Raw genomic sequence first — 24,693 nt, forward strand, 5'->3', positions numbered from 1 at the left:
ACCGCTTTTGAATTTAATTTAACGATGTTTTTGCGTGATATCTGTACGTAAGGACAGAGTAAAAGACTCTTTTTCTCCAAAAAAACTAAAAAACTGCTTTAAAATGAATTCTGAAGAGAATGTTTCGTGGCGTACGTACGTACGTATCTCGCATAACTCAAAAACGAGTAGCCTCAGAACGTTGAAATTTTGTATATAAGACTACTATAACTTGTAGATGTGCACCTCGTATTTTGGTTGCAATCGGCCGCGCCAAACGTATATAAATATATTTATAAATATATCAACTCTGTTACAAGGCTCAGTGATCTCAGTTTCTTTACTCTTATATGTTTGTAAATTGTATATTTTTTGCTTTAAAAATGATTGAATTATGTTGTTCTTATCTTCCGGTTAAGATTTTTAGTAAATCTGTATGCAATATTTTTAGAATGATGAACAATTTTAAAATTGTTTAAGTGTCGCTAAGCGTAATAATGTTTTTGATGGCGGCCATTGCTCTTGTTTACATTTGAAACAGCAGGATAGCGGATTTGTTGAAAATCTAGATAAACTTAGCTTCGCAACAACAAAGATAACGCTTTCATTTATTATTTAAATTTTGCTTAATCCTTTCTTGAATTTTTTCGAGGAAATAAGCGTTTAAGATTTACTTCGTAATTTTTAATACAGATATTTTGAGTTTTTATGTATTTTTGCCTTGTCGTGAAGTGAGAACTGAATTAATTGAATGAGAAATACTCAATCGTCTGTAAAAAAACTTTTTTGTTTTGTTTGCTTAATTTCTTTCATACATTGCTCTAGCTTTATTATAGTATTTGAGTAGAACATGTGGCAACGATTAGATAATTCTTTAAATTATATAAATTTTGTGCATTCTGAGTTATAATATGAACGAAATATAATACTGTTAAGTAAACCTAGCGCCAGAGTGTCGCTATGGTAAACAAGGTGAATTTTAAAGAATGCATTTATTCTATTGTGGTTTATGCGCTGTCGGCGAAGTAGGTTTAATTCAATCCAATAAGTTTAAATGAAATGCAAGAAAAAATGCGTATAATTTAATATTCCGTACAAGGAAGTCATGTGGTGTACACATCAGATTTTTTTTTTTTTCGCTCAATTCGTGAGGCACCGACTTGTCCGGCTTCTTCGACTTTCCTGTACGATTCACGTGATCAGAAATCGTTGTTTTGCTTACGCCAAGCTCCTCTGCAAGCTCTCGAACATTTGTGCATGGATTTATTTCAACTAAAGTCTTCAAATCGTCGTCATGAACAGCTGAAGAGTGTCCACGACGCTGTTGAACTTCCAAGTCAAATCCTCCACGCCGAAACATTCGGTACCACCGTTGGAACTATAGATTCATTAACACTTTTCTCACCCCATACTTCGTTGACATTTCGAGCCGTTTGTGCTGCGCTGCGGCCTAGCTTGTACACATAAAAGTAAATTTGCCGAAAATCCCGTTTTGACATCTAAACAAAAACCCCTAGTAAATATTTTTTTAAATAATTTTGGAACAACATGATTATTATAGAAATATAGAGCGAAAATAGAGCTTCAAAATGATATATAAATCAATGTAATTCACAATATTTTTGTTGCTAAAAATGTACAGGAAAGATAAACAATTGCGAAAACCTGAACTTTTTTTCCGGACAACCCACTAGCTTAAGAGAGAGTAGCCTAAAAACGCGAACGTGCGCTAGTCAGAATCACTGGATCTCTCTCACGAAGTCGGTAGAACTTCACAGTTAAATACTTCTTCTCATTTGCATACAAACGCAATTCTAAAAATACGTTCTAGCCGGAAGTTGAAAACTTTACTTTAATAAGCGATATGACAGTAACTTTATTTTAAAATTTAACTGTTAGGTAAATTAGGGTAATCCTTACGTTGTCCAAACATTAAAATATCCTGCAATTTTTTGTAAAATGTATTAATAGATTTCTCCCGAATATTAATTGTAATAGCTACTTTTAAATTGTGGTCATATTTCTCCGGAACTGTTTTGATAACATCAAACGATGAGGGAGAAAATGTTCTTTAAATTATATATAGAATTTAATTAATTTAATATGCATATTGCCAGAAGCATGTAAATAGATACTTTGTAAAAAACCTTATTTTGTACTTTTTTTTTTTTTTTTTTTATTTTAAGAAACTTTCCTTTTCTTTCTGACGTCAATTTCCTACCAGCATGAAAATTTAAATGACATATATGCAAATGAGTTCGGAATAGTATTTAAGTAAAATTAAACTACCAGTGTTCAGCGACTTTACCGCTCGGCCGCTGGTGGGCGCCTTGTAAAGGGAAAACTGGTTCTCCTTCATTAAGACAGAGAATACCAACAAAGAACTCCCTTTCAAGGTTCTTTAGCTGGACGCTGATTATATGAAAATATGCAGTCTACAGCGCTCTGCGTAGAAGAGGAAAAATCTCGTGTCTGTCTTGAAATGGCTAGATTATTTGAATATGGCAAAATCCACAAGGGCAATCTGCCTAAGAGAAAGGATGCCTTCGTGGAGGACTTGCTAAGGGAAACTGGATTGTATTCAAACAATCAACTATGCAACCAGCCCTATTACGTGGGATAGAACCCAGGTCGAACTCCCGGTCTTAAACCTAAACATACTTATTTCATCGGATAAACCATGAAAGAAAAGTTTACATTTAATAAAGTTTCATTCTTTAAACTGTCTTTTATAACTGGAAGAGAAACACACTTGTGTAAAAATTAAAATTTGGCAAAAAAATAACGTAAGATTTTTAAGGTTCACCTCTGTTTGGATTAATCTAAAGACCTCGCTGACTTAGACCACTTTACAAATTATCGGTTCGTCTTTAAATTCAAATCTATAATGCTCCCCTAAGAATAACAACCAGGAAACAAGGAAAAATATTTACTTTCACTTCAGATCGAAGTTACAGGTCAGGTTAAGTCTTAACGAAATTAACTTCCACTTCTTGCAAGATGGATAGACAATACAAATTATTTACAAATAAAAAATTTAATTTAAAATCTAACAACCTGATTCATTTCCCTCGCGACTAAGTCAATAAAACAAACTTAATAATTTGCATAACAGCGCTAAAGGCAGACAGCAATAAAGGAGAATATTGCAGTCCAAAATTGCCAACTTTTTCTCTTTAAACTTAGATTCTCGCCTGTTATTAAGCAATTTTGGCGAAATTTGGACTTCGTGTATACATGTCTTAAACATTTTTCGAGCGATTTGAAATTCGTGTAAACACGTCTAAAGCATTTTTAAAGGAAACTCTGAAAACGTTTGTAAACGTTAAGCAGTTAAAGGGTTAAACTCATTTCATTTACCTTTTCGTCAGACGAAACAGCAGAAATTCGGTAAGGATTCAACATAAAAAACTTTGTGATGATTTAATGAACACAATGCATGCATACTTTAGCCGAACGGCGCGCGTTTTCGCCCCTCTCTCACGTGATACAGCCGAGATTATAGAAGAGAATGGCACGATAATAGATGTTGCACGCACGCTGTATGCCAATGGAATATTACGTTACTAACTTTATAGTTCAACCGTTTCAAACGCAACCCTGGCTGGCATGCTGCCAAAACACATAAACTCGTCCAAAAGGGGCGTTATTACTTGCAGCGACGTAAAAGGTCACGTGAACGTCTTCCCTTCTTCGGAAAGAGATATGCTAGAGGGAAAAAAGTCCTCATCCTTCCACCCTATTTTGAGAATAATTCAGTCCGAATAATGCATGCGTATTTGCGCTCATGGTCGCGGATGGAGGCAGTTGAATTAATTATATTTGTTTTGTTCGTGTTATAATAAAGTGTTTGTCATGCTATGTGAAAATACCCACATTACGTTCATGTTAAATATATCTAGAACGCACCTCATGATGGATAACGGGCCCACCAGCGGCCGAGCGGTAAAGTTGCTGAATACTGGTAGTTCGGTCCGAGGTTCGAATCCCGCGAACGGGCTGGGTGCATGGGCGTTTTCCCCATGTGTAACGTATATACAAGCCAGTTTCCCTTAGAAAGTCCTCTAGGAAGGCATCCCTCCCCTTAGGCAGATAGCCCTATTGGGCTTTGCCATAATCTCAATAAACCAACACGATCGATAACACAAAAATTGTTAGTAAATGTAAACCTTAAAGATTGGTTCTGATTTTGAGTAAAACCTTATCGATGTTAGGGGTGGCGTATTCCTTCTTTCAGAAGTCAAAAAAAAAAATTAAACTGAATTTCTGAAACAAATAATATTAAAAAAACATTTTTTAAACTCAATTCCTAATTAGGTCAACAATTTTTTTTAAATTAAAGTTAATAAAATTTATTTTAAATTAAAAATTTAATTTTAATTTAATAAAAAAATTTACATTAAAATTTTAAAAATATAAAAAGTTAAAAAATTTTAATATACATTTTTATTCAAAACCAACCCCAATCTAGGACTGTTTTTACTTAATTTTTTTAATTTATCAACTATTTTATAAAATTTAAAACTATTTCTCAAAGATTTTAGTGCATTGTATCCCCATTTAGATTTTCTACATTCTGTAAAAGCTACTACTATTATTTATCTTATTCATTTTTTATTCTAGAATAAAAGAAAACTTAGTTTATTCAAAAAACAAAAAAAGGCAAAAGTCGAAATAAAAAGTTCCATTCTCAAGGGAGCTTTAGAATCCGTTACCTGAGACTTTGAACATTTTTTCCGCTAGTGAGTGGTACATGATACAGAACTAAAGAAGTTAAGAGACTTCTAATCATTAATTGATTTGGATCCGAACAGAAAGCTAGATCAAAAACAAAGTCGTCTCAGAAAGAACTATCGGAATTCATGGGATTAATCTTTTTGAAAATGTTAAAGGAAGCTAATTTTGTTTTCTCATTTTCTTTCCCTTTCTTTGCAGTTTTTTCGCAAGGCAATATTAAATCGATAAAGACTTTTTTTAAGATTTTTCTTAGGCTTCTTAGGTTGTGGAGAGTGTCCTTCTCAAACGTTATTTATTGGCTGCTGTCGTAAAATTGATTCAGTAACTTCAAAGAAACAGAAACCAGAGGGTAACTAAGGCGTGTAGGTATCTTCCTGTATGTGCGACTAACTGAATGCTTTAACCATTGAGAGTCATTAGGATTTCTTGATACTGGAGAAGTGAAAAATGAGCAATGCCCTCGCCAGGACTCGAACCTGGACACCTCGAATACGCGTCGAGTGTGCTACCATTATACCCCGAAAGCATGCAGAAACGATCACAGTTGAGGGAGGGGGAATCGGAAAAGCCTTTAAAGGCCTACTTTAAAGCCGTATACTATCACAATACTACACCAATTTATCGTTTCGACCACTGATAGCCTAATTCCTACAGTGCATGTTGAATCATAATGTCTGCTCTGCATTGTAAAGGAAAAGGATTATGAAATGTTGTAGATCTTCTAAACCCTGTTGTGTTGTGCGTTGTGATTTATCTCACATGTCTGACAGTAAAATCAGAACAAGCGAATCAGATTCATCTTGGCAAGGATTGCGCCTATCTTTGGCAAGAGCCTTGACCAACATACAGGTGACAGCACGACATTGATCAGTTCTGCCTCCAATTTTGATGGTGAGGCCACCGGGAGGAAGGGATCCGTGGGCCTCCCACTCCTCTACCCCAACCTCCAACCTCTCGAGAGGACTTTTGGCTTAACATATATTTAGAGCGCCCCCATGCCGCAAAGATACTATACATTTACAAACATCCATGTCTTCTTCGGGATTCGAACTCTTAGGTTCCCCTATACTGTCTGAGTGGCTTTTTCTAAAACCTTGATATCTTTGTCTTTTGTAAAGGGTATCCCAACAGGAATGATATGAATTTAAACGACGTGGAAACCAGTCTGAAAATATTATCGCTGTCGCTAATTTTTATTTGTGTTTAGTCTGCTTACGAGGTTAATTACGAGTTTCAAGAACGTAAATTTGGGGGGGGGAAATTATGTTTTCAGATGAAGTTCTTTTCTGCTTGATGGGATACGTTAAGAAACAAAACTGTCGTCTATGGAGAGAAAACAATCCGTAAGAGATGCACGAGAAGCTCTTGCATTCAGAAAAGGTCATGTTATAGTACGGTTCATGCCATAGTGGCATGAACATCCATCATTTTCAGTGGCACCATTTTCTTGCTAAAACGGGGTAGGAAATGCAATTGCAGTAACCGTTGAGCAATCGGATTGAAGATGATGAATATTTCTAGCCACATTTGGAGAGCACGTATTTCCAATAAGACAGTGCCACTTGCTACACTCTTGTACAAAAGCTAGTTCAATACTGTCGAGCACTTGCTTATAACGGCATTGGCCACTGCTAAGAAACCTAATAGGAGGCCACCGTTACCTCCTATGTAGGGACAGACAATTTTACATCCATGCCTTCTCTGGGATTCAAACCCGGGCCTCCAGTATCGCAGGGGTTCCCGCTCATACGGAAATAGAAGGAAATGAGAGAGCAGATGTTGTCGCAAAGGAAGCAGAGAATTCATCCACTTTGCGAGAAGTCCCGACCTTTAGGCCAATCTCGGACTTCAAGAGTCAGACATTCCATCAGCTCCTAAGAATATGGCAAGAACGTTGGGATCAGGCCTCCAAGGGAGACGTGTTTACAATCTCATTCCCAAGGTCAAGACAACAATCCAAACTAATAGCAATTACGTGACGTATTTCCTCGGTGTCCGCCGATAACATCGCGGCAAAAACATCGCGGACGAAAACGTCGCGGAGAAAAGAACGCAAGGCGAAAACGTCGTGCTACAAAACATCGTGGGAGAAAACATCGCAAAGAGAAAACATCGCAGTTCTAAAACATTGTGGTACAAAACGTCGTCGAAAAAAAGCGGTTCAAAAACTTCGCAGTTTAAAACATCGCCGTCGAAAATATCGTGGTAAAAAATAAAGTATCTACAAATCATCGCATGACGATAATATCGCAGACATGCTTTTTTCAGGCTTTAATAACTGTAAATGGATATTCCCATAATGATTTGTGAGCGCAAGATGTAAAGAAGGATAATTTTTACTTTCATATTTTTTATTAAATATTAAATTTTTGCTGAGAAAATAAGAAGGAAACTTAAGCATAGAAAATTAATGCAACTTATAGCACTTAATAGAATTTTAAACCGACATAGTTAACTAACAAAGACCATTAATAAATCATTTTTTATAAAGTTTTTACTGGTAATTTTTCATAAAAAGTATAATCTATTAAGTTGCATTTAATTTTCTATGCTTAAGTTTCCTTCTTATTTTTTACAGCAAAAATTTATTAGTTAATAAAAAATGTGAACGTAAAAATTATCCTTCCTTACATCACTTGCGTTCACAAATCATTATGGGAATATCCATTTACAATTATTAAAACCTGAAAAAAGCATGTCTGCGATGTTATCGTCATGCGATGATTTGTAGATACTTTATTTTTTACCACGATATTTTCGACGGCGATGTTTTTAAACTGCGAAGTTTTTGAACCGCTTTATTTTCGACGACGATGTTTTATACCACGATGTTTTAGAACTGCGATATTTTCTCCCACGATGTTTTGTAGGACGAAGTTTTCGCCTTGCGTTGTTTTCTCTGCGACGTTTTCGTCCGCGATATTTTTGCCGCGATGTTTTCGGCTGTAACCATTTCCTCACTGGTCATGGGCCCTTTCCTTCATACCTCTACCGCTTTGGCTTGAGAGAGAATGGTAACTGTGAAGTTGGGGAGGAGGGTCATCCTGATAATTTTGTGTTCTCCTGCCCACACACAGCACTTAACAGCCTCAAGCAACCAGGAGCCAGATTCTGGCCAAATTGGTTCCAGTCTCTACAAAGTAACAGAGTTGCCCAGCGGAAACTGAAAACAACAACTAACTACTGTACTAGCAATTACTCTGCTGACACTGGATGATAGTAGTCATAAAAGTCTACAAAAGCCAGTTCAATATGTCAGCAACAGAATATGTGATATGTATGTTCAATATGTAATTTTGTATTTATGCTGTGCGAGGTTCTCATACATAAAGTTCGTACTGTATCTGAATGCTGTAATGTATCTGTACGTGTTTATATCTTTTATTTATGGTACCTAATTTATACTAAGGATCACGCGTACCTCAATGGCATGCTTCTTGTCAACTTTAACTATCATGATAACGTATATGTATGGGTGTATATATCAATATGAGTGAGAGTATATATACTTTTATTTGTTTCGGAATATCTATGTATGTAAGTGTGTATATATCTGTATATGAGTTTGTATATATATATATGTATATACATATATTTTGATTGTACTCTTCTTCAAGCGCCTTGTATGCGCATGTATATATTTCTTTGTACATTGTTATACTCTTCTTCAAGTGCCTCGTATGCACATGTATATCTCTTTTTTGCATTTTATAAATGTCGTTTGCTCAGCCGGGACTGCGACCTGATAGCTAGTGGTTGACTCTCGCCGAGTTGGTAACCAATTCTGCATGGATATATCTATACCTGGGTCGGAAGCCAACTCAGCGGTTTACCTCCCCTAACCACTATACCGTCTGGACGGACGGCGTTAAGAATAAACATCGAACGCTGCATTTCTTCTATACGCCCCGAGTTATTGAATACAGTTGTCGAAAACTGAGTTTTTTCGAATTTGCTTGTATGTTTGTAAGTCGAGATGGACACTTAAATTATGTTTTATTCAGAACATTGTGGCCATTTATTTAAGTTATTTAACAGTTTATTTTAGTTCGAAATAACCTTTCCTATTACTGTCGCTTTCAACCTACGCTTTCTTAGCAGAATGTAAATGAGTCAGCGCGCGTGTAATTAAATTCAGGTAGAAAGAAGTTAGTACTTAAGGAAAGGTTTTTGTAAAGTGAATTTAGAGAGCGTGTTCTGCCTGCAGGAAGACCACGTTGTTATCTTTGATTTGCTACCGATCAGATTTCTGTGGCTTTGAGCGCATCAAGCAGCATGGTTACGTTTTTACGTTTGCCTGTCCATTAAGTAACCCGTAAGGCATTTATCCATCCTTATATGCAATCTTAAAGATGTGAAAACTATGTAAGAATTTTGATTTTATCGTTTATTTTTGCTTTATTTCTCCTCAGATTCAACAAGCAGCAGTAGCGTACCAATGCACAGGCCCAGTTTTGCTGCGGAAGTGACGTATGGGGTAATGGGAGCCAATTACCCAGCTCTGGAGCTCATGGCTTTATACACAGCAACTGCAATGCACGATTACGATCACCCTGGAAGAACGAACGCATTTCTGGTGTCTACATACGCGCCACAGGTAAGCCAAATGGTTACAACCAAAAACATCGCGGCAAAAACATCGCGGACGAAAACGTCGCGGAGAAAACAACGCAAGGCGAAAACGTCGTGCTACAAAACATCGTGGGAGAAAACATCGCAAAGAGAAAACATCGCAGTTTTAAAACATCGTGGTACAAAACATCGTCGTCGAAAATAAAGCGGTTCAAAAACTTCGCAGTTTAAAAACATCGCCGTCGAAAATATCGTGGTAAAAAATAAAGTATCTACAAATCATCGCATGACGATAACATCGCAGACATCCTTTTTTCAGGCTTTAATAACTGTAAATGGATATTCCCATAATGATTTGTGAGCACAAGTGATGTAAGGAAGGATAATTTTTATTTTCACGTTTTTTTATTAACTCAAACTTTTTCTGAAAAAATAAGAAGGAAACTTAAGCATAGAAAATTAAATGCAACTTAATAGATTATACTTTTATGAAAATTTACCAGTAAAAACTTTATAAAAAGAATTTATTAATGGTCTTTGTTAGTTAACTATGTAGGATTAAAATTCTATTAAGTGCTATAAGTTGCATTAATTTCTATGCTTAAGTTTCCTTCTTATTTTCTCAGCAAAAATTTAATATTTAATAAAAAATATGAAAGTAAAAATTATCCTTCTTTACATCTTGTGCTCACAAATCATTATGGGAATATCCATTTACAGTTATTAAAGCCTGAAAAAAGCATGTCTGCGATGTTATCGTCATGCGATGATTTGTAGATACTTTATTTTTTACCACGATATTTTCGACGGCGATGTTTTTAAACTGCGAAGTTTTTGAACCGCTTTATTTTCGACGACGATGTTTTGTACCACGATGTTTTAGAACTGCGATGTTTTTTCTTTGCGATGTTTTCTCCCACGATGTTTTGTAGCACGACGTTTTCGCCTTGCGTTGTTTTCTCCGCGACGTTTTCGTCCGCGATGTTTTTGCCGCGATGTTATCGGCGGACACCAAGCCAAATGTATTCCTCGTATTAAACCAAAGATATGCAGTCATATCGAAAGGAAAGTAATTTAACGTTAATTAAAATACCGAGGAGGTAAAAAGGAATATATTTTTTTGAATAAAGTTTCTGCCATCATACGTAATTATATGCAGTCCCCCCGCCCCGTTTTTACGTATCCTTTTTCTCTACTTTCTTTCCGTAAAGCTATGAAAACTTTTTGAAACGAAAACAAATATTAAAACCATCTCTCAATTTTTTTTAATTTGGTTTTTTGAGATTACGGCAAAGCCTCGAGGGCTATCTGCCTAAGTGGAGGGATGCCTTCGTGGAGGACTTTCTAAGTGGCTGGTATATACGCTACACATGAGAAAAACCACGAAAACAGCCATGCAGCCAGCCCGTTCGCAGGATTTGAACCTCGGACCGATCTACCAATGTTCACCGACTTGCAACTCGCCAATGCTGGGCCTATTTTTTTTTTTTTTTTTTTTTTTTTTTTTTTTTTTTTTTTATAATTATATTACCTTCCTTGTGAAAGTTTGATTTTACTTAGAATTTCAATAAACCTGGATACGATTATTAAGTGAATAAAAATTTTGTGTAGTTTTTTAATCGTGCCTTTTGGTATTTAAGTAGCCTTTATCCTTTTTCTAAACGCTAAGCTAGCGGAATAATTTTAAAACACTCAAAAAGAGGAGGTTGACGTAATAAAAAGGAGAAAGGCAAATAACTAAGAAATTTCAATAAGAAAACAAATTGTAGGTTATGTGAAAACTAAAAGTTGAAAATGTTGGCTGTCGTGTATTGTTATAAAACAATCTCGAAGCAAACAAAAATAATGACGTGGCATATTTTTAAATGGCCTGGCACTTTATTTAATAGCCATTAACCTTGCGCATCTACAAGGGCCGGAAGTGATGGCCATCTAATGGCAGGCACCTGCCTATGCCGGCATCGGCCACTCCTAAGGCCAGATGTGGTGACTCTTTATTATGGAGACACCTAATAGGTAGGCCACCTTTGCCTCCTATGAAGGGGCAGATAATTACAAGGGTCTGCCACCCGCTTCTTCATCTACCATCAACCTCTCGATAGTACTTTCGGCTCGCCAAGTATTTAGAGTGCCCCTATGCCACACAGACACTATACATCGACAAACATCCATGCTTTCTCCGGGAATCTCCGGTGCGTTACGGTAGTCAGGGTCACTACTATACCGGCTGGGCGGCAAGACATGGTACGTTATTCGACGAAAAATTGAAAACTTACATCAACATGCAGGTTCTGACTTGTATTTGGATTATTTAATTTCGGCAAAATTCACGACTGACTCATGCCTTTCTGTTTTAACTGAGAACACTAATGGGGATGGAAGCTGAAGGTCTTGTATACCTTACTCTTGCCACCAGCCTGTGAAATCGAATTTCAGATCCATGAGTTTTTGAATCCATATTCTAGAATGATACTGCATTCAAGTAGTATTCTGGAATATGAATATAATGATACTACATTCAAATTCATATTCCAGAATGATACTACAAACGTTTTCAAGATTCAAAACCGAGTTCACTACGTTCCACCCCAACCGCCAACCTCTCTACGAGTCTATCTGACTGAGAGATTTTAAGTACCTATATTCAGCAAAGAAGCTGCACTCGCAAACGTCTTTGCATTACTCGGGATTCGAACCAGTGGACTATGATTTATTTATGCAGTTGACCTCCATTAACCACTGTCCGCCAGCGGCCGACCGGTAAAGTCGCTGAACACTGGTAGTTCGGTCCGAGGTTCGAATCCCGCGAACAGGCTGGCTGCATGGGCGTTTTCGTGGTTTTCCCCATGTGTAACGTGTATACGAGCCAGTTTCCCTTAGAAAGTCCTCCACGAAAGGCATCCCTCCCCTTAGGCAGATAGCCCTAGTGTGCTTTGCCATAATTAAATACACCACACCACACACCATTAACCACTCATAGGCTGGTGCAGGGTGTTTGAGAATGAAAATAAGATTAAAAATAAGCTATAATTTGATATTTAATGACATTTAATTTAGTACTTAGTAATACGTAATTTAGCGTTCAGTAATGTTACTGCGGGCTACGGAATCCTTGAAGTTTCTTTAAATGATGAGTCCACATAAGCCGGAAGAAATGAAAAATTTAGTATGGAAAATAAGCAATATAGAAAGTCGACAAGCTGTCGAAAAATCGTCAAATGTCGCCAAGCTGGCGAAAATCGCCAAATGTCGCCAAGGCCCTTTGGGTAAGTTTGGTTTGGTTTGATTTATTTAATTATGGCTAAGCACTCGACGGCTATCTGCCTAAAGGAAGGGATGCCTTCGTGGAGGGCTTTCTAAAGAAAACTGGCTCGCAAATACGTGACACATGGTGAAAAACATAAAAACACCCACGAGCCAGCCCGTGCACGGGATTCGAACCGAACTACCATTGTTCAGTGAATTTCCCGCTCGTCCCCTGGGGGGCACCCCTTTAGATAAGAAACTGTCTATTTTTTGAATTCTAATTGATTAAATGCAAAACAGGTGGTCACAAATTAGATTAAACGTAAAATAAACCATAAAATTACCGTTCCGTAAACAATAAATAAATAAATAAAATAAATGAAAGAATATAAAATATTACAAAGATACAGCAAATGAAAAATACAATAAAAAACAATAAATATTTACAATAATATGTAATTTAATGCTTAAGTTGCTTAAGGGGACTCATACACCTTAAAACCCGTAAGATGTTCGAATAGGTGACTGTTGCTGCAAGATATGGGATAATTTACTTTAAAAGCAATTACTTTCACCTTTTTACAGCTGACTACATAATATAGCTGCGTTCTGAAATAGTAATCAGAAAGTTTGTATTGCCAAAAATATTTTTATAATTTAATCCGGTTTGTGACAACATTTTCCGTCATGTTTCCAACTTGCGCGCACAGTTTAAAACATTCTGTTTCATAATTTAATTCCATATTTAATATATAGCTTTTATAACATTTGGAAACTACTGTGAACCTAAAATTCTAAAAATTTCGTGTTAAATTTTTATTTTATTTTGAGTTGAGTTTATAAAATGTATTTTATTAACTAATTTTGTAATGTTTTCGTCCATAAAAATTTTCAATATTAAAATATTCATCAGATTGTTGATTCAGTTAAAAAATAGTGCCCATATAAAGAATTCCATCCAATTTCAAGTATGTACCGTTAGCCATTTTTAAAATATCATGCGCTCAAGGTGGAAACAGGGCGAAATATTTTGTCACAAAGAGGATTAAATTACAAGAATATTTGTGGCAACACAAACTTTCTGGTTACTAGTTTCCAAAGCAGCTGTATTATGTAGTCAGCTGTAAAAAGTTGGAAGTAATTGCTTTTAAAATAAATAAAATATCCCAATTCTTGCAACAGTCACATATTCGAAGCTCATGAGGGGTTTAAGGTGTACGAGTCCCCTTAATATATTGTAGAGTCATTAGGTTATTTCGAAGCAGAAGACAAAAAATGAGCCATGCCCTCGCGCGAATCTGAACCTCTGGAATACGCGTTGAGTGTACTACCGTTACACCACCAAGGCATGCTGCAGGGATGGAGAAAATACCTTATATACTCCCCCTTTTAAAGGGCAGCTGGGTAATGTGGGGCCCGATCGCTAAATCCAGGTGGTGACGATTTATTGTCTATTGTCTATTATCGTTTTGTTCGGGTGCCACTGTAAACTCATTAGAATTTTTTTTTATGTTAGAGACATGAAAAATGTGCATTGCCCTAGTCGGGACTCGAACTTGGATCTTCCAATTACGCGCCAAGTGTGCTATCGTTACACCGCGAAGATATGCTGGAAGGAACGAGAAAATACCTTATAATATAATTAATTCTTAGTATAATTTAATATTTAACTCGTCTTTTTAAAAATTTTGAAGAATAAGCTCATTTGGTGTACGAAATTTGCAGCGGCATGCGGATATATGCAGGATTGGGAATTTATATTCATCATACTACAATACAGTAATTGATATTTATCTAGCATTCCATTTGACATGGAAAACAATTAAAGTGGTTTTTATTTCTCCTATTGTACGACAAATTCGCATACATGTTTCATACAGGTTAGGGTTTTTCCTAGTCATTGAGACATCTACAGACTGAGGGTTTTGCGTTTTCATAGTTATTTTTCTTGAAGAAGCTGCACATTGAATTTCAAAAAATCGAATTTTGGGTTGCGTTTTGCTTCGGGTTTATTGTTGATTTTTTCAAAGAAATCCTCAACAAATATTGTATATAAGCTTTAAGTGTTCATGCGAAGCAAATATGAGTCCAAAAATTGAACGTATGGATATATTTAGATGTGATAAAGTTTTCCTCTTTTCGTCCCACAATACCAAGGATGCAAAATATTTCCAGCATAAAAAATACTTTTTCCGGCCTACACAAAACTTCCGTCGTTTAATATTTCATTTCTTAGCTTGAGATTTTCCGCCATTTCTTAAATATAATTTAAAACTCTTTTAAAGCATAAGGAAAACGTTTTTCTAAAAGCACCTAAAAATATTCGTAGACTTTTAAATTTATCTTTAGCGAAGTCTTTAAATTATAAACAAATTTTGGTGGTTTACATTTTCCTAATAGCGTTTATGGTAACTTAAGTTGAGTTTTACTAAATTAAAGCTCCAGAAAATTCTCGCGTTAATATACTGTATCTCCTCGCCTATTTTTTTGCCCATTTTTTAACTAATTTTATCATTCGAAAATCTAGACGGGAATATTACGCGAGTAATTTAATTTTTGAAGAAGGCGGTTGTAGTCAGAACATAAAAAATTAAAACTAATCATGGATGAAATACAGGTATCCATCACAGTGTTACATTTCTATCAGAATACATAGTATCAGCATTGCAGTATCTAATAAGATGTCTTCATTTCTACTTTGTTATTTGAATTGCGTCCGCTTTTGTTGTTGTCTCTGCTACTCAATAAGCCTCAAATCATCCATAAATAATTAGAGACAGTGAATGTGCAATTAGAGAAGGTGATCTATCCAAATCTGTAGATAAACGTCTCTTCGTGTTTGCTTCGTTGTGATAGGTCGGTTATTGCATTAGACTGGCGTCAAGGTCAATAGTTAAAAGGGAAAGTTTCAGCGTGACCTTCGCAGGTATTCTATGAGGGCTTGCTTTGGTAACACGAAAGTAATTACCACGTGAACGAATCCATTTTAAAATTTAAAGCAGCATTGAGGAAGAAGAAAATTATGGAAATATGTTTTTAAATTTTTGAAACTTGGTACTAAGCAAAAAAGAGTAGAAAAACGCAAATAAATACGGTAATAAATAACTGCAAAACTAGTATAAAATGTGCACTAATTAAATAAAAAAGTAAACAAATAATAAGAACAATTTCATAAAAATAGATTAAATATACATATACCAAATTAGAAACAAATAAACACAAATATTTTTAAAAATATGCTATAGTTATTATTCCACTGACGAATTCTTCGTATCAGTCGCTCATCAGGAAAACTAATTTCTTTGTCCGGATGCTTCAGTATTATTGTAGTTGAAATGTACTCGTGGATAAAATTAATAGGTGTAAAATATTTTCCCGTGTTTCTCCTTAAACCTAGACAATTGATTGCCATATAATATCACTGTAGCGCTGGTGTCACTGAGTAGTTTACGTATTCCTGTGGGTGTCGCTAAGCCAGCAAGGGGTATAAAAGTCCGCCTCCAGCTGCTCTGCGACACAGAAGTGATGTTTTCGTCTTTCTTGAATAATCTTGTTGTTTTTTGTTGTTTTCTAAAGGAAATGAATACCTATCATCGCTTAGACAAAGGTATGAAATGGGGATTCATGGGTAAGCTTATGGCAAGGCAGTCCCATGCTCAGGTTGCATGACAACTGGATATCACCCAAGACACTACGGACACACTAAGACACTATGGACACACCAAAGACACTATGGACACACCAAAGACACTATGGACAAAGCAAAGACACTATGGACACACAAAAGACACGATGGACACACCAAGACACTGGATCACATCCCTAATTGGTGCAACTAGTTTAGAAACAGCAAGACAAGGACTATGACTAGGTACAGAAGACTAGGACAAGGTTGCCAAAGAGCTTTACAACGACCAATGACGACCGGTTTTTGGTAATTTCAGCCAAGCACCACATGACGTCTAGGGTCACACAACTATCTCGTGACCTCGCTACTGCCACAGGAACATCAGTTTCAAGGATGACAGTTAACAGAAGGCTCCATGAGATAAGACTGTAGGCCAGAAAACCCGCTATTTACATCCTACTCCTTCTCTTCCGCAAAAGAGCGTTTACAATGGTGCATACAATACCAACAATAGACACATCTTCAATGGTCTAGCGCTCTCTTCGCGGATGAGTCTAAAGTCAGTCTACAACCTGATTCTCGGCGATTATTGATATAGAGCAGTGATGGCAAACCTATGGCACGCGTGCCACATTCGGCACGCACAGCCTCATCACCCGGCACGCGACTAAAATATTATTTCCTTAATTCATAATCACAATAAAATGATACTATGTAATTTAAATAAGTGCTTTAGCATGTTCTTGAACGTCTCACTTACTTATCGCAAAATGCCACTGGCGTAGGGCCTAAGCCTAGATATAAGATTATCATATATCGCCATAGAAATGATATACATAGTTATTGACCCAGTTTATAACGTTTCAATTGTTTGGGCCAATCATATGACTTGTTACATGGCAAAGAATACTCGAAAGTTGAAGCAGCTAATGTTTGCTAAACGAATTCATATTTATTGCAAACTGCCGGTTAATTTTAATACTTTCATTGTTAAATAGATTCCATTTTTCAGATCTAAGCATTTTGAGGTAACTTATGAATAATTCTAATTTAATACCTTAAACGGAATGTACAAATATAATGTAAAAACACGCAACTTGACAATATAGTAAAACACGAAAGCTTATTCTCATGCCAAACCAAGCTTATTCACATGCGCTCAGCCAAAATAAGCCAAATAAAGCCGAAAATAAGCATATTAAATCTAACGTTAGAAGTTTAGAAAAGAGAAGTTCGAGTTAACGGTGACAGCTGTCCCCTGTTTATATTTAAATCTTCAGCCATGGATTGTTGTTTCGTGAAAATCCAATTTCTTAGTACTGGATAATAATGTTATCTCTTTTTAGTATATGACAGATTTATATTTAATGCTTCATTTTTAAATTTTGTGCTTTTCTGTACTCCAGGTCTTGAACCCTCACCAATGACTCGAGCAAAAAAAAAAAAAGCAAAATTAAACGTTTATAGTGGAGGATCATTTCAAAAAAACCTGCACAGAATCATTTGGAGTTATTAAGCACAATAGGAAAGCGTTATTCTGTGCACGGAAAGTATTGTGTCGCACATCTAGTGTCAGACGGCACTTTAACACCAACCACAAGATTGTTGCCAAACTTGATGAAGCTGAACGGAAGGTGTTTATTGAAGCGAAACTGAGGGATTGTAATTACCAGAAAGTTGGTTTTTGCAATTATCTTTCTAAAACAAACCATCTAACAACGGCTAACTTTCAAATTTCACTGTGCCTGGAAAAACATGGTAAAGTGATCTCCGATGGGAATTTAATCAAAGAAGTTTGAGGCACGCGCCCCCCCCCAAAAAAAAAGGTTTTGGGTAGGCGGGCTTTGAAATGTTCGCCACCACTGATATAGAGGGAACCTGGGACTTAGTCCCTTCTCAGCAACATCACGGAAAGGGACCAGTATGGTGGTGGAGGAAGGATGGTCTTGGAAGGGATCATGCAAAATGCCCGCACACCGCTCTATGTGGTTGACACTGGTTCCGTGAATGGTCACAGGCACAGGCAACAGATCCCACAGCCTTACATGCAACTTCTCAGTGCTATTGTTGGCCCTGAGTTCATTTTTATGGACGACCGCGTTGATCCCGCCTGTTTGATGAATATCTGGAAAGCGAGGATATTCACCAAATGGATGGGCCAGACAACTCTCCTGACTTTAATCCTATTGAACATGCTTGGAATTCTCTTGGGAGAGTTTTTGCAAGAGGCAAAACGCCATCCAGATGATTCAGTAGTTAAAAGTTACTTTGGTTGAAGAGTGGGTGCGAATTGGACAGGCAATTTTGAACTCTCTTGTTAACAGCATGGCTACTTGTTGTGCATGTTGTCAGTCTGTCAGAGACGACCACATATCGTACCAACCATATTCCCACTGCCATCTTTCAAATTCAAGTTTGGACCACATTGGAGTCTTGGCCATAATTCATGCTAATGAATGACAATTTTCGTTGTTGTTCTGCGGACATTATTGTCATACAATAAACTATAAGCATACCTGATTTCATTTATTTCTATCCAGTATTTCTCGAGATATTTGGGAAAAAGTGTTCCATGTCTTAATTTCGTCCGCTACGGTATTGTAAGGACAGAAAATTGTAGTCCTTGCATTAAGCAAGTTTCACAAAAGTTTTGAGATTCAAAATCTCGAATGTTCTAATTTTTTCATCAGTCAAATTTTTCAAATCTAACCTAAAAGCCGTAAAACATTTCAAATCAAAAATTTGAAAAGATTAATGCTATCGACAACCTTTCCGTTATTAAAAATGAAACGCAATTATTGCAATTTCAGTTGTTTCAGTATGAGCAATATCACGTCGGGCTGACCCCTTATTTTAACCAGTTAACTGAGATTGACGAGTATACTCGTCCTGGAGAAGCGGCACGACTTTGTGTATTGACGAGTATACTCGTCATGCGTATAATGAAATGGAAAGATAAGAGGGAGGTTTATTTAGTAAGTACTGTACATAATGTCAACGTAATAGTAACAGAGAAAAGAAAAATAATAACAAAGAAACCGGAGCTAGTGATGGATTATAATAAAAAAAAATGGGTGGAGTGGACAGGAACGATGAAATTATCATAGCGTACTCCACAGCAGAAAAACGACTCAAAAAGTACTACAAAAACATATTTCTCCATTTCCTTAGACAATATGTGTCTGAATGCATTCATATTATATAAAAAAATAATAGAACATTATCGCGTATCAACTTTTGCTCAAATTTATTGAAGACACTTTTGCGACGTATACAGTTGAAAGAAATAAATCGACACAAACTCGGGCATTTAGACTTAATATAAGCCAATTAAGCGGGAATCACGTTCCGGATTATATACTCGGAAAATCAAAAAAAAAAAAAAAACCCTGCGCGAAGGCGCTCACATTGCTAAAAACGTAAGATCAGAAGGAATCGCGTGACTGGTGTTCGATTTGCAAAGTCCCATTGTGTAAAGTACCCTGTTTCGCTGAATATCACTCCACAGCAGGAATTTAAATTCTTACTTTTATATGTATAATATTTAATTTATTGCGTTTTTAGTTTAATATGTATGTAATATATGCTTATGCTAACCAAATAAGTAAATATTAGTAATAAAATTTTCAATTTTATAAAATAAACCCATCTTTTTCATCCCATATCTTACCAGCGCAACCTAATCTGTGATTGACGAATATACTCCTCATGGCTTGAGTCTGGCGACACAAAACGGTGCGCACTCTTTAACGAGGGCGCCACAGTTAACTGGTTAATGTGCCGTTCAGCGAATCTGTTCACAATTTAGAGTGTATTGATATCATTGCTGAATTCTGGTTTTGTAGTGCTTAAAGTTTAATTTATTTATAATATTCATAGGTATCATACTGTATTAAATATATATCTGGACGCCATTATTGTCCATTAGAATGAAGCTGTTATCTACCGCATCATCTTTTATCTATGAGTATCACAATTTGACCGAAATGGTGTTCAAGGCAAAATCAAATTATACTGTATTAACAATTAGTAATTCTGGTCTTCTGTTTTAGGCGGTGCTGTACAATGACCGGTCTGTCCTGGAAAACCACCACGCCGCTTCTGCTTGGAGTCTCTTCCTATCAAGGCCAGAATACAACTTCCTTTGCCATTTGGACAAGGCAGAGTTCAAGAGGTTCCGATTCCTGGTCATCGAGTGCATTTTGGCGACTGACTTGAAAAGGCATTTCGAAATCCTCGCCGAGTTTAACGCCAAGGTGAGATACTTTCGAAGATTATTAATATTATTATTCGAAGACTATTGTATAATATTAGAGCATTTTTATTAAACAGAGAGTGGGGCATTTTACACGTTTATTGTGCCCAGCAATAACTGCAACTGAATTAGTCAAAGTCTTGTATTTACAAGACATGAAATGTTCAGTACAGCCCCCTTGGAGATGTCATCTACGATAATCAAAGTACTACTGCTGTCTTCCAGGTGCACCTTACCGTTACGTAACGTAACGTTACGTATTTTGCATAGCAATAGCAATCTTCTGATGTATTACATTTTCAAGGCTATTGATCACAGGAGGGTTGGGTCATAAACTTGAAGCTTTCAAATGCCCCCATAGAAACAATTTATTGCGGTAAGATTTGGAAATTAAATGTAGCCAAAACCAAAAGGAAAATCTACCGGGGAATTCAATAGACTGTAATAAGGTGGCATAAAGATTCTTTGTGGAGGGGGAGTGATTTCAGGTTGCAGTACTTTTCATATCAGTAGTGAAATCCTGTGCTTTAACGATTCCGGGTGCAGCCTCGAAGGTCACTCCAGTGGACAAAGAGGTACAAGAAGTCTTTTCATCAGGGTCAGGAGATGGACACTTTGTTATGTATGAGTGAAAGAATCTCCCCCCCCCCCTGAGTGTTCAGCGCAAATAAACACAGAGATATATATAAGGTGGTTTTCTGAGTAGAGAGAAAAAACTTTCCTGTTTAGAGCTATGGGCATGTTGGCCCGTTAAGAACGATCATTCCTCATGTATAATGCGTTAGAGCATTTTTCCTGTAACAAAATTCTGAAATTACGGGACTAAATATATCCAAGTCCCGTATTGTCAAGGTATGCAACTGTTAAGGTTTTTGTCTTATTAAAATCCATGTTATTGTTAAACCTTGAGTTACAAGTTCATTTCAACCCTGTGTCACAACCAAGGGTTTACGTAGCGGTTTCGACCACTACACCACAAGACATTTTATGGTATTTCTTGAAAGCTCAAGTCTTTACTCACACTTTATTTTTTAGGTTATTTTTATAACAGGGAAAATCAACGATGTCCTTGCCGGATACGAGCTTCAGAACTTCCGTTTCTTAGCTAGACCTCCTTTCCAATTACACCACGAAAGCAAGCAGTGAGGAGAGGGAAAATTCCTAATATTTTCCCTAACTTAAAGGACGAGTGGGGAGGGAGCAGACCCAGCTACTAAATACAGGCTGTGGTGAACGATCGTCCACCATAATTTAAAATATTATAAATGACTTTAATGAGTGACGTTAGCTCTGACGCCATTTGTAGAGTATTGTATTATTTGTATTATGCAAGAAAGAATGTTCCCAAGTCTAGAAAAAGATTCTTCCCCTTTATACGATCTAAATATAATCTTTATACATATCTAAATATAATCTTTATACGAGATCTAAATAAGAAGAAAATGAGCATCACTTTTCCGCTCTACAGGTAGAAAAAAATTACGAAGTCTATAGCAAATTGTTCGAGCTCTGTAAAATTACGTAAGACTTAAGGGGACTCATACACCTTAAAACCCATAAGATGTTCGAATAGGTGACTCTCACGAGAATTGGGATAACTTATTTATTTTAAAAGCAATTACTACCAACTTTTTACAGCTGACTACATAATACAGCTGCTTTCTGAAATAGTCATCAGAAAGTTTGTGTTGCTATAAATATTTTTATAATTTAATCCGCTTTGTGACAACATTTTTCGTCATGTTTCCAACTTGCGCGCACAGTTTAAAACATTCTGTTTCATAATTTAATTCCATATTTAATATATACCTTTTATAACATTTGGAAATTAATTTGAACCTAAAATTCTAAAAATTTCATGTCAAATTTTTATTTTATTTGGAGTTGAGTTTATAAAATGTATTTTATTAAAAAAATTTGTAATGTTTCCGTCCATAAAATTTTTCAGTACTAAAATATCCATCAGATTGTTGGTTCAGTTAGAAATAGTGCCCATATAAAGAATTCCATCAAATTTCAAGTATGTACCATCAGCCATTTTTTAAATATCATGCGCGCAAGATGGAAACATGGCGAAATATTTTGTCACAAAGAGGATTAAATTATAAAAATATTTTTGGCAACACAAACTTTCTGGTTACTAGTTCTCAAAGCAGCTATATTATATAGTCAGCTGTAAAACGTTGGAAGTAATTGCTTTTAAAATAAATAAAATATCTCAATTCCTGCAACAGTCACATATTCGAAGATCATGAGGGGTTTAAGGTGTATGAGTTCCCTTAAGCAATCACCCAAGATGATTTCAAAAATCTTTCTAAAAATACAGGAACATGAATTCTAAAATTTAAGTATTTATAAGCATACTACGTGAAGAGAAATTCTGTGCTTTCCTAAAAGCATTCTTTCTCCCTCAGCTAGCCCGATCAAGCCTCAGCTATCTCATCCTCAGCTACATTTTACATGCATACAAGTCTGATCTCGCTCATTTTTCCCCCGGGGGGGATGGACATATATTTATTTTATACGTCTTAGAAGTTTACTTTCAATAAAGAAATTGCTCAAAGGAAGTGTTGAATAGTTGTTGATTCCTTATAATGATTAAGATTTCTTATAGCATTTCAAAACAAAATTATGTATTTTACAATTATGAAAACACAATGGTTCCTTGCTAAAGCACTGTATAGTGCTTCAAAATATTAACATGTTGTCATGAATTCATAGGAGAAATATCGCGAGAGAGTTGGCCATTAAAAACATGCCTGAACATGTAACAGTATTTATAAAGCTTATTTTTTCTCTTTTGTATATCTGGTTTCATTTTCTTGTTCTAAATTGCCCTATTTTCTTTACATATAATAAATGAAAGAGTCTGTATGTGTGTGTGTGTGTCTTTCGTTCGCGCTGCGAGTAAGCTAATAGACCCCCGGCTACGAAATTTGATACACAGGTACATCTAGACAAGAGCCAGTGCACCTCGAAACGATTTTTTCGAAATTCGAACTAGAATTTTTTTTATTTTTTGTTTTGTGACTAAATCGCGTCATTTTGAGGCATAATGGGCTATAGGAAAAACGAGATTTCACTCTACACACTCCATTTTCACATCGTCATGAAACGTAGGCACTTAGCTATTTTACGAACTTAAAATAAATTTCGTGTTTCAATAAATCGATTCAATACGAATTTATTTAACAAAGTGAGCTTCAACATCTTTTCAACGGGATTTTTTCTAAAAAATGTTTATTTTTCTTTGATTTTTGGACACGTTAAACTTTCACCCTTGCGACTGCTTTTACAAAACGAATTTTGGAAAAATGATAATATTTTGTATTTTTAAAACATTTTTTAAATGAAGCTTCCGAGTACACTTCTCGCATCTCACATCTTTAAAAATATGATTTTGGCAACTGTTTTCTATCTTATTGTTGTTGATAGATTTTTGATGAAATCGCATCATTTAGAATAGTTTTTCTTTTAGAAATATGGGGTTGGCAACAATTTTTCATCGAATTTCTTATGTCACTGTTTTTAATCTGTTTTTAAGAGATTGGCATATTTTATTGCCATTTTTTTTATATATATAACACATTTTCATTGATTTTTTTTTTTGATAAATTTGTTCTGCAGAGTAAAATTCTGCGCGGAATTTTTTGTTTTTTGAGTTTCTTTCATGTTATTTTTTGCTTATTTCACTCTTTGTAAGATATTGAAAAGTTTTGCATGATTTTTTTCTTCAACGGAAAGTTGGTTAATTTCTTTATTAGGATAAGTAACATTTGTATTAAGGGATATAGCTTATTTCATTGTAATTTTTTTCTCTTGAAAATATAAGATAAAATATTATTAATTATGCTTTGCTTTTCAGATTTTTTTGTATTCTTTTTATGTTATTTATTGCTCATTTCACTGTTTTTAAGATATTGAAAAGTTTTGAGTGATTTTTTAGGAAACAAAGTTCTTAACCTCCTTTATACCACTTGAGTTCTTAAGATTTTGCAAAGGGAAGCTGGTTAATTTATTTATTAGGATAATTAGTATTTGTATTAAGGGATATTGCTTATTTCATTGTAATTTTATTATACGTAATAACTTTTTTTTATGAAGTTGTTTTTAAATTTGGTGTTCCTTCAGCCATTTTTCCGGTACATTTAAAAGCCAGACGAAATCATAAAAAATGCTGTTTTTGTTGTGAACAATCTGGCTAGTCCGATACCAAGCAAGCGCATGAAATTCATTGTGGCAAGGAGACAAGATTGCACCTGTCGTTGGCAACAGT

General features: G+C 35.7%; 1 protein-coding gene across 4 annotated transcripts in view; it reads left to right on the plus strand.

Moving 5' to 3' along the window:
• LOC118187013 (cGMP-inhibited 3',5'-cyclic phosphodiesterase 3A-like) overlaps positions 1-24,693 on the plus strand; it is an 881,882-nt gene that overhangs the window by 703,095 nt on the left and 154,094 nt on the right. For all 4 annotated transcript variants that reach the window (XM_085822827.1, XM_085822828.1, XM_085822831.1 and 1 more), the window contains 2 exons: positions 9,129-9,313; positions 20,215-20,418. In XM_085822827.1, the coding sequence (XP_085678953.1) occupies positions 9,129-9,313; positions 20,215-20,418 (389 nt within the window). The remainder of the gene's footprint in view (positions 1-9,128; positions 9,314-20,214; positions 20,419-24,693) is intronic.

This window comes from Stegodyphus dumicola, chromosome 8 (assembly GCF_044657685.1).
Source record: "Stegodyphus dumicola isolate Sdum_Otavi_A_Nest chromosome 8, ASM4465768v1".
Classification (NCBI taxonomy): domain Eukaryota; kingdom Metazoa; phylum Arthropoda; class Arachnida; order Araneae; family Eresidae; genus Stegodyphus; species Stegodyphus dumicola.